Here is a 16,822-nt window from a genome sequence, read left to right as displayed (position 1 = left end):
AAATACATATATATTTTCTACATATTTATTAATATTTTATATTTTTGAAAAGAAATTCCATAAAAGTAAAAAGTAGATTTCGAAATAAAGAAATAAATATGAATTCAAAGTCTAGACTCCAATATTGTTAGCTTTGCTGGCAGAGAGGAGTGTGAGAGTGTTTGAGAGGTTTAAGAATTGAAGCGGACCTAACCCTAACCTAAACCCTCGAACGACGCCGTCTTCCGCCGCAAAACCAATGGGTAGTGGCAGTAAGAAGAAGAGTTTCGTGGCCGAGGAACAAACCCTCGCCACCGACGATTCTCCCAAACCGCTCAACAAAAAATTCAAGAACACTGCCGCCTCCGGTGATGGCCAGCAAGAACCTTCAGTCAAGCCAATGGAGAGGAAGAAGAAGCGCAAAGCCTTGGACAAAAAGCGGCGCCGTACGTCATCACAACCGCAACCCGAGCCTGTAGCTTCTGAATCCAAACCAGTACCGAGTACCGCCGGCGGCGCTCTCCCGGAGTTTCACATTGGTGTATTCAAGGACCTTGCGGCGGCGTCCGAGGCGGCGAGGGAAGCCGCCGCAAAACAAATGGTGACGGAGTTGAAGGCGGTTCAGAGCGCCTATGATACGCGTGAGGAGAAGGAGAATGACGAGGGTGGATTCAAGTTGGAAGCAGAGAAAGACGATGGATTGGATAACTGTGCTCCGTCTGTGAGATACGCTGTTCGTAGGCTCATTCGCGGTGTTTCTTCGTCCAGAGAGGTTTGTGGTATTGTGTAATATTGTTCTGTTTTGGGTATTGGAATGTGGGAACTAGTTTTGTCTTTTAATTTAAAAGTTTGAATATGCTTTATGTTTTTAAGATTTATTTGTACCTATTTTATGATGTTTTCTTTCTTATAGACGTTCTGTTAAACTGGTTCGAAGAAGGCTATGTTTTAGGCTTTTAAATGAAAGAAGCATGTATGGATATTCCGGCTTTTCGTATTTGAAATGCCGTTTATATGATGTTAGCATGGATTACAAGGCTTTTTGTTGCAACTTTTATTTAGAAAGAGATCTGACGATAATCAATCGTCTCTCTCTGAATTGTGCCAGGAAAATGTTGCTGATCATGATTAATTTTTATCTTGACGTTGATTATATAGGGTTTTGCTGGAATAAGTAAAATCTGCTCGTTGACGCGGGAGGTTGCTTGCTGATCTTTTGCTAAAATAACACTTTTTATTTCTTTTTCAGTGTGCGCGACAAGGCTTTGCATTAGGTTTAACTGTTTTAACTGGCACTGTTCATAACATTAAGGTTGAATCCTTCCTTAAACTTGTAGTCAATTTGCTGGAAGTAACTTCATCAATGAAGGGTCAGGTAAGAAATTAGTGGCATGGTTATTTTGTTTTAGATCGTTACCCAGCATGATAAGTGCTGTATTATAATATTTGCATGTTTCACGTGAAATTGCAGGAAGCAAAAGATTGTCTATTAGGGCGCTTATTTGCCTATGGAGCTCTGGCAAGATCAGGAAGACTTATAATGGAGTGGAATATAGATAAAAACACTCCTTACATAAGAGAATTTATTACGGTTCTTATTTCTCTTGCCAATAAAAAGCGATACTTGCAAGAGCCTGTTGTTCTAATAATATTAGATATGGTTGAAAAGGTTTGTATATTAAAATCTTCAGAGTTTTTCTTATAATTCAGTCATGACATGATCATTCTTTACTTACATTCCCGCAAAAAGATTTTTCTATCCACCCATATACATGGGTAAAACTATGCTTGGGAGAGATTTTCTATAGCCATGGCTTGTTTCCTAGTAAGTATATATGTAATAATGTGAAAGTAGCCTTTTGACTTATGGGATATTTTGATGCATTCAGGAATAGATTGCTGGTGCATTTTATGTCAGATTCTTGGATATTGTTATGATATTCTTCAATTTCTTCTGGGTTTCTGGCTATTATTATTCTCCTTTTGGTGCTATTTTATGATTCACAAACATTTGTACTCTTAGCATATCCATGTATGCATACATGCAACTGCATACGTTCTCATAGCACGTGCAAAACCTTGAAATTCTCTCATGGGTTATTTCTTTTACAAGTGTTTTATTTGACTAATGGTTTATTCTGAAACTCACCTTACACTGTTACATGTTATTGCTTATTGCTTATTACTTATTTTATTATCATAGTTGCCCGTTGAAGCCTTGGTGAATCATGTTCTTGAAGCTCCAGGGCTGCATGAGTGGTTTGAAGCTGCTATAGAAGTAGGAAACCCTGATACTCTGTTCCTGGCTTTAAAACTTAGAGAGAAGAGCGGTATGGACAGCTCCTTGTTTGGCAAATTACTACCAAATCCATTCAGCTCTAGCCAGCTTTTCTCTGCCGATCACCTGTCCTCTTTAAGTAATTGCTTGAAGGTAGATTATATAAATTCACTAATATGTGACCAATACTGTTTTGGATGTAGTAATAGAAAGAATTTATAACTTATTTTCCGAATTTGGCAGGAATCAACATTTTGTCAACCTCGGCTTCATAGTGTCTGGCCAGTTTTGATAAATATTCTTTTACCTAATACTATTGTGCAAATAGAAGATGCAGCATCCGCTTCAAATTCATTAAAGAAACACAAAAAAAGCCGAAAATCTAGCTCTTCTGATGAAGAAATTGCGGGGAATCTTCAGTCTTTTTGTGAAATAATTATTGAAGAATCCCTTCTCATGTCATCTCATGACCGGAAACACTTAGCTTTTGATGTTCTCTTTCTTCTACTCCAAAAGCTGCCTGCGTCATTACTTCCCGTTGTTCTGTCATATAAAGTTGTTCAGTGCATGGTGGACGTACTATCCGCAAAGAACACATGGCTATATAAAGTAGCTCAGCATTTTCTTAAACAGTTGTCAGATTGGGTGGGGGATGACGATGTCAGAAGAGTTGCTGTTATAGTGGCTATTCAGAAGCACAGCAGTGGAAAATTTGATAGTGTAACACGAACAAAACATGTTAAAGATTTTATGTCACAGTTCAAAACTGAACCTGGTTGCATGCTCTTTGTTCAGAACTTAATTAACCTGTTTGTGGATGAAGGTAACGCTGTGGAGGAACCTTCAGACCAGAGTCAAACCACAGATGAAAATTCTGAAATAGGATCTATTGAGGATAAGGATTCTCCCAGGTCCAATGGGAATTCTGACTTTTTGAAGAGTTGGGTTATAGAATCCCTTCCCAGTATTTTAAAATTCTTGAAGCTAGATGATGATGAGAAGTTCCGAGTACAGAAAGAAATCATGAAGTTTCTGGCTGTTCAGGGTCTATTCACTGCCTCTCTTGGCTCTGAGGTAACGTCATTTGAGTTAGTGGAGAAATTCAGATGGCCAAAATCCCCCACATCAAATTCTCTCTGCAAGATGTGTATAAACCAGCTGCAATTGTTATTGGCAAATGCTCAGAAAGGGGAGGGCTCTCGTCCTTTGGCTAATAGTTCTGAGCCAAATGATCTTGGTTCATACTTCATGAAATTCTTTGGCACCTTTTGCAACATTCCTTCTGTTTCCCTCTTCCGGTCTTTAGATGATGTAGATCAAAAGGCAGTAAAAAGTTTGCAGGCAGTGGAAACAAGATTATCCAGAGAGGTAATGAATCTTGTGACCTTTTGATACTTAGATAAAAAGTTGATGCTAGGTAATTCCATTTGCTAATGAGTGTTGTCCCATGTGTAAGAATCCCCGAAATGTTGAAGTTGAATAGGAGGGTGGTTTGTTAGTTGTTTTTCCTTGTGTATGTCCCTACCATCCCTGTATTTTGGGCTTGTATGATTCTTTTTAGAATATTTAAGGCATTGATTTTAGAATTTTTTATACTTGTATGATTGTTTCCCAAGATCTGGTATATTTAGCTTCTTAGTGTCTCTGGGCAGATTAGCAGAAAGTGTAGTCTGTTGTGTTTATTGTTGGTAAGTTAGGAATATGAAAGATAAAAAGGCTAATACATTCTTTGCAATTTACATGGTGAGGTTCTGTTCAACAAAACGAAAGTAGGAAAAATAACTGGGTGATGATGGTAAACCTAAGATATTGTGGTTATTTTATATATATATATATTCTTGTAATCTTTGACCTCCATATGTACTATGTTTTATAGTCTGATTATCTTGTTATTCTCTAAATGAAGAAAGTATTGTTCTGAATATATTAAATGCGTTTACGTTTCCAATTTATACTGTAGTTATGAAGTATTATGACGATGAGTAGAAGCATGTTGTACTGTCTGTGTGCTTCTGTATTGTATTTTTACAATGAAATAATTTTTTTTGTTGAATGGCATTTATTCAATATATATATATATATATATCCTAATTATACTCCTCTCTTTTATATTGTGCTAATGCTAATCAGGAACGGAGCCATGATTGTAACACTGATGCTAATAAATTGTTTGCATTGAGATACCTGCTCATCCAACTGCTTCTGCAAGTACTTCTTTGTCCAGGGGAGTACGCCGAAGCTGCATCTGAACTCATTATTTGTTGTAAGAAGGCATTTTCTGGTTCTGATCTTCCTGAGTCCTCTGGAGAAGATGTGGAGGCTGATGATGCTCCCGAACTGATGGATGTTCTTGTGGATACATTACTCTCTCTGCTACCACAATCATCAGCTCCTATGCGATCTTCCATAGAACAGGTTATGATAAAATATGTGGGGTTTATCTTTTACCACTTTAATTGAAGTGATTCGAAGAAAATGATCTTTTCCAACTTCACAATTCTACATTCAGTATATTAGAATAACAACTTCACCTAGGACTGCATGCAGAAAGTGTAAATTTCATCTTTGGGGATAAGTGATTCTTGATTTTGTTTTTAATGGGACAGTTTTAGATGTTCAGATATTCTATTAACAATGAAAAGTATGTTGTCAAACTTCTCCCCAATTTAAAATCCCTTCAAATTTATCTATAACATAAACCGCTGCTATAGTGTTACTAGATTTCTATGGTTGGAAGTAATTCTTTATATGCCCCATTCCCAACTCATTTGTTGAATTTCAGACACCATCTTGATGTGGCTTTCTCTAGATTTCTTTTCTTTTTTTTCATCATATCTAAAACCGGATAAATTTTTTCACCTTTTTGTGCCAGTTATGATTCTTGAACTGTATGTTGATTGAGGCCATTCTTCCAGTATTATATTCCCATTTCAAATAGCTTAACCGGTTTGGTATTACTTGTCTTGAAATCTTGAATGGATGATATAGACATGCTAGTTAGTATAATGAATACAATCTTGATTGGGGTCTGAGTTTTGAACATGTCATGTAGATTTGTTTTAGATGGATTGACAATTGTGCAGTGTTAGAAAGAGATTTGTTGCTAGAAAATATCCTTTAAGAAGACATAGTAGGGGGTTGGACTTGTAATTTAAATTTAATCTAGATATCATGTCTTATCTACTGTTTTTTTTTTTATCTAACACGGCTATCTATGTGTAGGTATTTAAATATTTTTGTGGTGATATCACTGATGATGGATTGATCCGAATGTTGCGGATCATCAAGAAACAGATAAAGCCTGCAAGACATCCAGATACAGCGAGTGCAGATGATGATGAGGATGATGACGACTTTATTAATATTGAAGATGAAATTGATCAAGCTGAAACAGGTGAGAGTGACGTCCAGACAGATGACTCTGAGTCAGTCGTAGAGGTGGAGGAGGCTGATCATGGCCACTCGGAAGCTTCTGATGATTCTGATAGTGGGATGGATGATGATGCTATGTTCAGGATTGATACATATCTTGCCCAGATATTCAAAGAAAAGAAAAATCATGCTGGAGGTGAAACTGCACATTCCCAGCTTGTGTTGTTCAAACTTCGAATCCTTTCATTGTTGGAAATTTTCCTTCATGAAAATCCAGGTAACTATACATTACTCATAATATTTATCACTTTTTGGGTTAGCTTTATTCTTGGAGAACTGTTATATATACATGCATGTAATAAGAAAAGTTAAAAAATGAATAATACTATTTCATATTTTACAATTACATTTTACTAAGGTTCAATAGTTTCTGATTTGTTGCAATACTAACGTGTTATTGACGTGATTTTCTCACAAGCCTTTAAAGTGTCGTTCTTCTAGTGTATTCATGGTGTTTTGCTACTCTACAGGTAAGCCTCAGGTTCTTATGGTCTACTCAAATTTGGCTCAAGCTTTTGTTAACCCTCACACAGCAGAAGTTAGTGAGCAGCTTGCACAGCGTATATGGGGAATATTACAAAAGCAAATATTTAAAGCAAAGGATTATCCAAGAGGTGATGGTGTCCATTTATCCATCATTGAATCTCTGTTGGAAAAAAGTCTAAAACTAGCTTCAAAACCATTTAAAAGACAGAAGTCAAAGCAATCAGCTTCTTGGAACAGACAAAAAATGGTTTCATCTCTTGCCCAAACCTCGACCTTCTGGATTTTGAAGATTATTGATTCAAGAAATTTCTCTCCGTCTGAATTGGAGAAGATTATTCAAATTTTCCGCGACGTATTAATAGGATATTTTGAAAATAAGAAATCTCAAATCAAATCTGGGTTTTTGAAAGAAATATTTCGAAGACGACCATGGATTGGACATGCTGTATTTGGCTTTATTTTGGAGAGGTGTGGAAGTGCCAAGTCAGATTTTCGACGTGTGGAGGCTCTTGATTTGGTAATGGAAATAATGAAGTCGCTGACGTCAGGCAACAGTGATGAACAGACTGCATCGAAAAAGATTCTTAAAAACAATTTGGATAAACTTTGTCATCTAATGAAAGAATTAGCAACTAATGTGCCAAGTAAACCGGCAAGGCGGACAGAGGTACAGAAGTTTTATGTCAAGGTTTTGGAGATCCTGTCTAAGCTTAACCTCACCAAGCAATATTTTAAAGCTTTGGCACCTGATACCGAAGCTGCCCTTCAGGCTCAACTTGGTGAGCAATTCATTAGTTTGAAGAAGCTGGAGAAATAAACATCACACTTTACAATTGCTGCCACACGCGACAGAGGAAAAGGAAACAATTAGAAATAGACAGTGCTGTTCAGGAGATACTTGAATTCATTCTGCTCGACTTGTATGGTGATGAAAACGGTGCTACTAACACCTTGAGGTGTTAGCAGTGAGAATTTTTGGTATAACTTAATTGTTTAGATGTTATTTTTTTTTTCAATTGTTCTTTTGGACATGCTATGGATTTTGTAAACTATTATTATCTGGTGAAAGAATTCGTTTCAAATTTTATTGTCTCCCGCGAACAATTACTAAATTCAAAGAAGTTTTGTCCTCCCAAGTTGCAAAAGGCGCAGCTTCGTTGAAGTGTGCTTGTTCTGCATTTAGTAATTTTTCATTAAGAATTTGGTATCAATTATCCTGTATTAATTACCTAGGGTGCTGGATTTCTAATTCTCTGGGCAAAGCGTCCTTCCATCGCAGGCACAAATTATACTGCTTGTTGTTGTGATTCTCCCATCTCAGTTAAATTATTCAATTAGTTTCCATCTCAAATTTTTATGAATGTTCCTTGGTTGATCAAGCATGTGCTCGTCACATTAAATACAATAAACGAGTACATAAAATGAGACATCCCAAAATTCCATTCGAAGCACAATGCGAAAATTTAAAACGCAACACAAAAAAGTAAAGCTTTTTCAAAGAAGGTTGTTCCATTCTATTTACTGTTGTAATGTGTACAAGGTAAAACTCAAAAAACACTAATTCTCTTGGATCTATTCCTAACCTTTTACGATTCTATCCTAGAATTTTCACCACATTTAAGCCTACTTTCTGGCCTACAGATTGTTTTGACGATTACTTCGGTTTCCAAATCATTTGTACAACTATGACACCACAAGTCCTGGAGCAAGTGGTCGGCGCCACAATCCAACCGTTACTACTTTCACCAAAACGAACTAACAAACGGTCCACAATCCCTGAAAATAAAGATAATCACAAATTTAGTCTAACATTCCATAACCTTTGAAAATAACACAACATGGAATAGGCGTTGCATACCTCATGCATTCAAGCGAGCCCTCAGAGGAAGCAAATAAAGCAACCATTTTCTTTACCCGCCTACCCCAAAAGATCAGTTTGATCATAAGTTCCAAAATCACAAGGGGTGGACTGCTACAAATGCCCATTGTCTGCTTCAGAATCGCTCCCCGAGGAACTCCCTGAATCTGAATCTGCAATAGCCATCAAACATTAGCATTTTTTCTTCGGAAAACTATTTTCAAATGCAAACCAAAGGCTATTGAGAACAAGTGAATACCACTTGACGATGATGAATCACTGCTTGAACTGCCAGAGCTACTAGAACTACTGCTTGCATGCCCTCCACCAACATCTTTATCTTTCTCAATCTCCACAGGGGGAAACATACTCATTGGCATCTCGTCTCCAATGTCAATATCCTCATCCCCTGCTTCTACTTTCTTCGGCTTCTTCACCTCAACTGCACCCCCATCAACCTTCTCGCTAGCAGCCAATTCCTGTCATTTGAATGGTATAAAAATCAACAAAGTTAATATCCTGTTCAACCCTATCGTCAGTGCTAGGCAATTATGCAAACCCATTAAGCAAAAATTAGGCAGATAATTTACCCCGTTCCCTCTGCTAGACTGCTCATTGTTGTTGTTAATATTGCCCATCAATGCCTGCCTCTTAATCTTGCTAACCATCTTCTTATAATTAGTCACTAACCGATCAAGTTCCCAAAGGGTCTCTGTGTCAACAGCCTCAATATCTAGCTCGATCTCATCCCCATCCTGCTTCAAATGCCCGTTCCTCCTCCTTATGATCTGCACCACCTGTTCCATTTTCTCTGCTGGCAAACTCTGCAACCCTAACCCCAATTTGTGTTTCTCCTCCAGACTCATCTCCCTCTTGTTGGGATCCTTAGCCTTTGGCTTCGGTTGTTTCAAAGGCTTCACAGGAGGGGCTCGCATTGGAGATGGCGTGCGCACAGGAGACTGCAACAATGGGGGGTTTGATGAACTCGCAGGGGGCTGGGGAGGCTCTTGTTGCAATTTCGCAGGAGGGATTGGATTCTCCTTCTTTTTCACCCTCTCCGGCTCCACGTGGCTCCAAGAACTAGCCTGCAACTCCTCATCGTAATCTTGATCTTGTCTAATCCAACCTTCAGATTTGTCGCGCATCGGCCGATACAGCTCCTCAAACCTTGCCAGAAGCTGCTCCGCCATGGTGTATACGTCATGGCCCTTAGGGTTATAAGTCAGTGCATTGTTGAAAGTTAACCTCACATCAGAAGCGAAATCCGAAGGCGTGGAGTACACGTTCTTAGAGAGATTCGACTTCACAGTACCCAGATCCATGGGTTGCTTAATTATATCATAGTAATCGTGGAGTCCCATTCCGACAACATCAACAGGAACATTGAAGATCCACCCATGTTTGTGTTTCATCAGCTTCTGCAAAATCTGCGAGCAAACCTTCATCGTGTTCCCAACTTCCGAATGCGACCGTTTCAATTCCTTAAAGGAATTCAACGGTAAGGGTCGTTTGTTGCCGGAAACCTTTTTGCTTGACGGTTTCTTCGGGTGGCCGTTGGAGCTCTGCCCGGTCTGTAACTCGCCGGATTCGATTCGATTTCTGCACTTGCGAACCTGTTCAAGCTCCGACACAAGGCGATTTTTGATGTCGTTGAGCTCCTTCTTTGTGCACGTAGATAAGCTGAAGCACACGTATTGAGAGTGACTTACGCCAGCGTCGTTCGATCTCCTGTTGATAGAGGAAGCATCGTCGGACGCCGATTGGGTCCTTTTGCTATTCGCTAATTTAGGATTAGAATTAGGGTTAGGGTTAGAAAAAGGTACTTTTCCCATGAATCCAGCTCCACCGCCTCTATGCTGTGGCCAATTCGGTTCGTTCCGGTTAGCAAGGACGGCGGAAGCCATAGAGGTGCGAAATCACGGCCGTCCGGTGAGATTCCACCGTCCCTCCGGCGTGAACTCTCCAATGCGGGTCGAACAACGCATAGGTCAGCGGTGAACTAGGAATCACGCGCGAACTGTACCCTCACGCGCTGACGGAATCTCTTACGCGCCGCCGGCGGAGTCACCGAATTGAAAGAGAAGGTCGGAAAAGTTTAGACGTAGCGTTTAGGGTTTGTAGCTCGGGTTACCCTAATCTGTGCGAGGAATGAAAGGGGCAAGAGCCGCTTCTTAAAGGCAATGAGATCTGCCCGTGGGTGCTTCGGGAAGCTCTATCTACCGTTGATTCGTTCTTGATTCATGATCTAACGGATGGCGTCGTTTTCTCAGCTGTCCCGAAAGCTGACCGCAAGATCTGGCACGGAGGGTGATGATTTCTTGATTCTTCCACGTGTTGCATTTTGAACCGCTAGATGGAGTAGACCCGTGTTTTGATTTGGATTTGAGTTTGAAGTGCATTTGGGGTGAATGTGTTGTGCATTTAGGGTTTGACAGTGGATGGGGCCCACATTGGTGACGAGGATAGAGGCCAAACTGGCGTTTCCAGTGTGTGGGAGGGAAGTTACGCGCAGCGCGTGGTTACAAGGAAAAGGCGTGTCAGCATGAAGGGTAGTATAGTAAATAACGTGTAGTTTGGAAGAAGACCGGTTCTTTGATTCTTATGTTTTCACCTAATTATAATATCACCCATATTGGCGCTTTTTATTATTTTCTGAACCATCATTTTTCTGACGCAAATAAAATTTAATCAACTCACTTATCAATTTAGAATCTGTCAAATCTGAAAATGCATTCTGAAATTTAGTATCTCATTTATTTATTTAAGAAAATAATAAGCATTTCGTATTATTTTTAAAAACTACCTTAAAAAATTAGCTGTTTAAAAGTTATACTCTTAATTTAATATCTATTATTTTAGTTAATCATAGGGATGGTGCAGCAACCTGGCTAAAAGGGGCTGGAAAAGCGATTTTGTTGAAGTGATATTAAATTCAGTTGCCACTTTTTTTACTGGTTTTAAGACTTGTACCAGAACTTTAACATTTCAACTTCTTTTATATAATTAAATTTATGTAAACAAATATTTAAACATGTAGATTTTACTAAATTCAATATAAATCATTGTTTAAACATATAAAGTATATTTGTAATGAATAAGTTAAATTGTTATATAATGTCACAGTTAATTGACTATGGTTTTCTCTATAGATAGGGAAAAAATGTAAGTAAGATATTAATAATAATGAATATAAGGATAATGATAAATAATAATAATTCGAATGATTCAGAAAGAGATGTTTATGCCTTACGTTGATAGGGGTGTGATGAAATGTATATTAAATGATAAAACAGAAAAAAAAAACAATAATTTGTAATTGAAGAAAATAAAGAGACGGACCAAGTTATATGTGAATAAATTATATGTTACTTATTTAATATTTAAAAAATAAGTTATTTAGTTCTGATACAAATCATTTCAATTCCTTTAGTTTCTATAAAATTTAAACAGCAGGATTAAGAAAATATGCCTTTGGATTAAAAGTTTGTATAAAAGCTAAAATATTTGTTTTTTACTTCAGAGCATAAAAGAAATAAGATTTAAGAGCTGTAAAGATGAAATTGGAAATTAAATTAAAAAATATTCAATAAATGAAAAATCTATGTTACTTCGTCAACCATTTTTTTATTTAATTTGATTGATATACTAATATATTTTTTAGGATTCATGAGTTAGGTTTTTGCAGTTTTTTTATGTTAAATCCAGTTCAAATCAACTCATTTGGATTAGGTTTGGTTACTATTTTGAAAAACTTCTATTAATTAAAAATTATAATTTTCAAATATCAATATAATTAGAAAAATAATATAATAGTTTCAAAAAATAATTCAAGATATCAAACTAGCAAGTCAAACTATAATTAGCTTAATCAAATTAATTCAGAACATGAAAAGTAAAATCATAAACAAGTTGTTCATAAAAAATATAAAAATGAATGTTGGATCAGGTCTTAAATATCAATATTAGATGAGATTAGTTTTTTTGTTGAATTGAGTTGACCCAATAATAAATAGAATTTACCCCAATTAGGTTGGACTGAATTGGATTATTAAGTAATCTCATCTTATGAATACCCTTAATATTAAGGTGATTTATAATAATTTAGTAGATAATTGGTCTAATTGAATTATAAAGATTTCGCTAGTTTTTAAATCACTTGGACAAGAATTTTAATTGTAAAAGAAATTTATAATTGAACGTATATGTATACTAAAATTAATATATATATTTTTGACAAATACGTTAAAAACTTAATCAAATATTCTAACTATTCATCATGAACGACATATGTTATATATGTGTTTATAAAAACACATAAACAATACCACTCTATATTTTATCTTGTTTTGTATATTATTATATATTATATTTTCATCAATGTATATCCTTAAAATTTATCTCATTTTGGTGTTGTCTATATAATAAAAATATATATAAAAAAATGCAGGTATCAAAATATTCATAGTATTGAATGTTTTGTGGTTATGGAAGCGGACGAATTTGGGAGCCATTTGGCGTTAGAAAAGCAAGGTGGCTCATGCATGCCTCCCTTACTTCATTCCTCCACACATTATAACTTAATTTCCTAACATTTGTTGCATCTTAGGTTTTTGTGTTCATTATACTTTGTCCTCTCTTATTTTGTTATGTTTTCTAAAATATTTTTGTAAGAATCAACCAACATAATAAATTATTTTATTTTAATGAAATAATTATGCACTTTTCTATTTTGGAGTCTACTTTTTTTTTTCATAAAGTTGGCAATAAATTATTTAAAAGTTGTTGTAAATATTAAGATTATAATATATCAAATATAATAAATATGTTATTGAAATTACAAAGACAGGAAAAAAAAAGAGTTTTGCCAATTGAAACAATTTAAATATATATATCACATGCTCATCTGCAACCAAAGAAAAGGAAACAATGTTTTTTTTCAAAATTCATAAATTTCAAGATTTATTTTTTAATCCCACGTTTTAAAATAACAGTGAGTTAAAATACCATTTATTTTTGGATAAAATGTATTTATCTGCTAGTAAAATTTTTAATATATTTCTCAACAAATTTCATATTATTTTGCTTTTTTTAGTTTAAATATATTTATTTTAAACGATGTCTGTATTAATAATAGATAAAACTAAAATTAATGACGATATTAATATTTTAATTTTACATTTATTTTACTTAAATGTATAATTAATACTGTATTAACACTGTTATTTATGATAAAAAAATTATTCTGTTACCAGTGAAGATGGAAATACAGACATTTAATAACCGTAATGAGTCAATAGCAGTCCGCACATAGTCAAGAAGAGTGACACAACATTATATTTATTATAATTTTATAGATAAGTTAAATGAATATTTTTTAAATAAGTTTATACTATGCTATTTAATGAAATGTTTATTAAAAAGTTAAATGAATATTTTGGATACTATATTTTTTTTTATGGATTTTTATCTTTGTCTGGAATTGAACAAAAACTATAAAATTTATCTGTAATCCTTTTAGTAAAAAGGTTACAAGAAATTTTGTTCATAAAAATTAATTGTAAGAAAATATGAAAAAAAAATCTATAATTTTCATAACATATAAAGAACTAATCATGCTTTTATAAAAGCCAAATTTTCATTTTATAAGAATGCAAAATTAATAGAAAAAATCTATATAACTATCCCCTAGAAAATGTGCAGGCTGGTATCATACTACATAAGCACTTATTAAAATCATTGGTAGAAGCACGGTCTGGTTGGGAATGACATAACAGGTTGATTTAAGGTAAACACTTATTATCTAAAAGAAAAAAGCTAAATCCTTATCTAAAATTTCACATGACGTAAAGCATGTCTTTATCATTATATAAATTATTTATCATTATATCTATAAATACACATCTATAACATTTGTACCGTATCATGTGAAATGCTGATTTAGGATAAAAGCTTAACTAAATTTTAACATAGAAACACACAACATTTATTATTTTCATATTTTAAAAGTAATATTAATATTAATATTAATATTAATAATAGTTAAGTTTGCTATTAATTCACTGATACATTGGTTAAATGATTTTGTTTCATATTAATTAACCTTAGGCGATTTTATAGAAAATTAATTAGTTTTGCAATGTTCATTTACCTATTACTATTATTATTATTATTATTATTATTATTATTATTATTATTTAACTTCCAAAAGTGCTATTAGGTAACTGATTTTTCACTACCAAATAATTGTTAATCGGTTTAGTGTTAGTAGATAAATTAGTAATATTTCACATTTTAATTTTAATTAAATTATTTTCCATAACTACTTCAACTTATCTCTTAAACATGCATCACTGATTTTTTTCATTTAATTTTTTTAAAAAAAACCAAGGATGATTTTACTAGTCATTGTGTTATTTTTTTGTTTCATCAATTAGTCATTTTTGTATTACTATCACCATGAAATATGAATTATATTCTTACTTTTCTGTTAAAATTAAGAAATAGTGATTTATTTTAGCATGAATATTACATTAAAGCGCTTCTTGTACTATATGCTTAAAATGTATATTAAATCAATATTAATTTAACTAGAAAATACTTAATTAATTATAATTAACTTTATAAGATCTGAACTTTTAGTTGAGATAATTTTTAAATAGATATAAAATGAGAAGCTTACATAGATTGTAGATGTTTATTATTTATCTCTTCATGCATTTTATTTCTTTAACTTTTGGAATTTCTTTTACGTTTGATAATAATATGAATACTATAATAATATGAGTACTATGGTAATGTCAAATTATATCCTCGAGAAAAAATAAATAAAAAGGTAAGATAAAGTTTAAATCATCATATTACTTAAATGCCATCAAATTACTAAAGTGGGAAAGTCGTTCTCTATTTTAAGAAGTCAAATCACTAAAGTGGAAAAGTCGAAATACGATTGTTTAAGCAATATATTATTATTGGTGGTAAATATGCAATATTATGTAATGAGGTGTACATAACATATATATTTTATTGATGATAACGAGAAGTAAAGAAATATATGACATTGACATATATAACATATTAATATTTTATTTTTCCTAAACTTTATGTATATAATATTTAGAAACTTTATGTTTCGAAATTATGCAACATTATATACAAGTGATAATAACATGTTCTTTCAGATAATAATGAATTAAAAAAGCTAATAAGTTGTTAAAGTGAGACTAATTAAGAAATTAATCAAAACAAAGAAGTTAATAAGTCTACGTACAAAAGTCTTTTCTAATAGTATTTTTTATAAATGACAAAAGCGTTTTTTTAAAACTAAATGAACATAAAGTTGTGAATGCATTTACTTAATAATTATATTTATTATGTTACGCTTAAAAGTATGACGATGGCATCATTAGTGATTAAAATAGAATTATATATCAGAATAATGTTACTATTGCGGGATAACCACAGTTTTCGTATGCTTCCATCAACCACGTCCTGAATCTATGGAAGAATCTCAACAGAAAAATGGTCAAACACAATTCTCCTGTGACATTGTGGAATGACATAATGAACCACATTCTGTTTCGTAGTTCTAATAAACTTTAGTTAAATACAAAAAATATTATTCATAATTTAATTCATATTTTTAACCAAACAACACAAACTGTTTCATGTTCTGGCAGCTGCAAAGAATTAAAATACATGCAATTCAATTCAAGCCTTACTTATTTTGGTGCCACGGTTTCTAAGTTATTTAGAGGTGAAAAGAATAGTGGATGACATTTTTAATATTTATTAAGTTTAGAGTTTATAACCTAAAAATATATCATTAATGTTTAATTCATCTCTCCATATTCTAACTACAGGAAAAAAATTATGCCGTCAAAATGACACCAGAAGAACTAAAATTCAAGTTGATGATTTTTATTTGGGGTCGTTTATTTTGCCACGGCAATTGTTTTTTTCATTAAACTTTTCTAGTATTTTGGTAAAGTTTTCTAGAAGTTTAGTAAATATTTTTTTTTTGTATTGAATGTTTTTAGAATTTTGGTATAGTAGGGGATATATATAATTGTTGGGTGGAATGAAATGGAAGAGAAAATAAATCATAAATAACCAACTTTTAATCATTGTTATTTTTCCCCCTTATTATCATATTTGATGTTTTAAGTTTTAAAAACTTAATTCTCGATTTATGATGATATAGTTAAAGTATTATGCAGGGTTCTTTGCATTAATCTAAGATATAAAATCATTAGGTAACATTATTTACCAAACTTCAAATATAAGATTGTTTAGTAAATATATTCACTTGGTAAAAATAAAAAGTGAGATTGAAATATAATCTTTTCAGATTCCACCTTAATTAGAAATAAAGTCTACAGGATCTAAATGTAATTATCATATATAAGTTAATTTTATAAAAATGAATTGGGTTTAAACTTGTTTCTTAATATAATATTAGAATTTATTATAAGGAAACTTGTTGAACTTAATCTATCACTTGGTACAAGATGCGACCAAATCAAACTAGTTAAAAGTGTAATTTATCATCAGTGTAAGTTAGATAAACTCAAATTCAATTACCAAGGATTTTATTTCACGATAAGAGCGGGGTAGGCAATTGATCAAACTCTCTAACGTAGAATGCAGCGACAGAGACTGGTAAAGCTCATTCTGAAGCTTCTGAATGGATGATGGTATTAAACGTCAAATGGATTTGACTTCCAAACTTTTCGGTATAAGCTTAGTTTAATAAGTAACAACTTTAATGTGATCTCCGACAATAAAAAGAA

At 33.5% G+C, this 16,822-nt stretch overlaps 2 protein-coding genes across 3 annotated transcripts; one reads left to right on the top strand and one right to left on the bottom strand.

The window, feature by feature from the left end:
- The first annotated feature begins 117 nt into the window (after positions 1–117).
- On the top strand, positions 118–7,267 carry LOC108342790 (rDNA transcriptional regulator pol5). Its single transcript, XM_017580592.2, has 8 exons — positions 118–751; positions 1,229–1,354; positions 1,451–1,648; positions 2,183–2,410; positions 2,501–3,625; positions 4,388–4,672; positions 5,480–5,906; positions 6,160–7,267. The coding sequence occupies exons 1-8, from the start codon at positions 239–241 to the stop codon at positions 6,990–6,992; spliced, it is 3,735 nt and encodes a 1,244-aa protein (XP_017436081.2). The 5' UTR covers positions 118–238; the 3' UTR covers positions 6,993–7,267.
- Positions 7,268–7,659: 392 nt separating this feature from the next.
- LOC108342791 (transcription factor GTE7) lies at positions 7,660–10,186 on the bottom strand. Of its 2 annotated transcripts, XR_008249844.1 has the most exons (4): positions 8,624–10,186; positions 8,293–8,512; positions 8,034–8,206; positions 7,660–7,951 (listed from the first exon to the last, which is right to left on the bottom strand). XR_008249844.1 is itself a non-coding variant. In XM_052878926.1 (3 exons), exons 1-3 carry the CDS (start codon positions 9,935–9,937, stop codon positions 8,148–8,150), a joined length of 1,593 nt encoding a protein of 530 aa, XP_052734886.1. In that variant the 5' UTR covers positions 9,938–10,186; the 3' UTR covers positions 8,012–8,147. The 2 variants fall into 2 exon arrangements, 1 of the variants encoding a protein (XP_052734886.1); XM_052878926.1 differs by lacking the exon at positions 7,660–7,951 and having other exon boundaries at positions 8,012–8,206.
- Between the last annotated feature and the right edge of the window lie 6,636 nt (positions 10,187–16,822).

This window comes from Vigna angularis, chromosome 6 (assembly GCF_016808095.1).
Source record: "Vigna angularis cultivar LongXiaoDou No.4 chromosome 6, ASM1680809v1, whole genome shotgun sequence".
NCBI classification, from domain to species: Eukaryota; Viridiplantae; Streptophyta; class Magnoliopsida; order Fabales; family Fabaceae; genus Vigna; species Vigna angularis.
Note: the sequence above shows the minus strand (reverse complement) of the source record. Positions and strands in the feature narration are given on the sequence as shown.

Coding starts and splice junctions, on each gene's coding strand:
- LOC108342790 (XM_017580592.2), top strand. CDS start 239: ATGGGTAGTGGCAGTAAGAAGAAGAGTTTCGTGGCCGAGGAACAAACC. Junction 752..1,228: donor GTGTTTCTTCGTCCAGAGAG/GTTTGTGGTATT, acceptor TTTCTTTTTCAG/TGTGCGCGACAAGGCTTTGC. Junction 5,907..6,159: donor TTTCCTTCATGAAAATCCAG/GTAACTATACAT, acceptor GCTACTCTACAG/GTAAGCCTCAGGTTCTTATG.
- LOC108342791 (XM_052878926.1), bottom strand. CDS start 9,937: ATGGCTTCCGCCGTCCTTGCTAACCGGAACGAACCGAATTGGCCACAG. Junction 8,513..8,623: donor AGTCTAGCAGAGGGAACGGG/GTAAATTATCTG, acceptor TTCAAATGACAG/GAATTGGCTGCTAGCGAGAA. Junction 8,207..8,292: donor TGATTCATCATCGTCAAGTG/GTATTCACTTGT, acceptor TGGCTATTGCAG/ATTCAGATTCAGGGAGTTCC.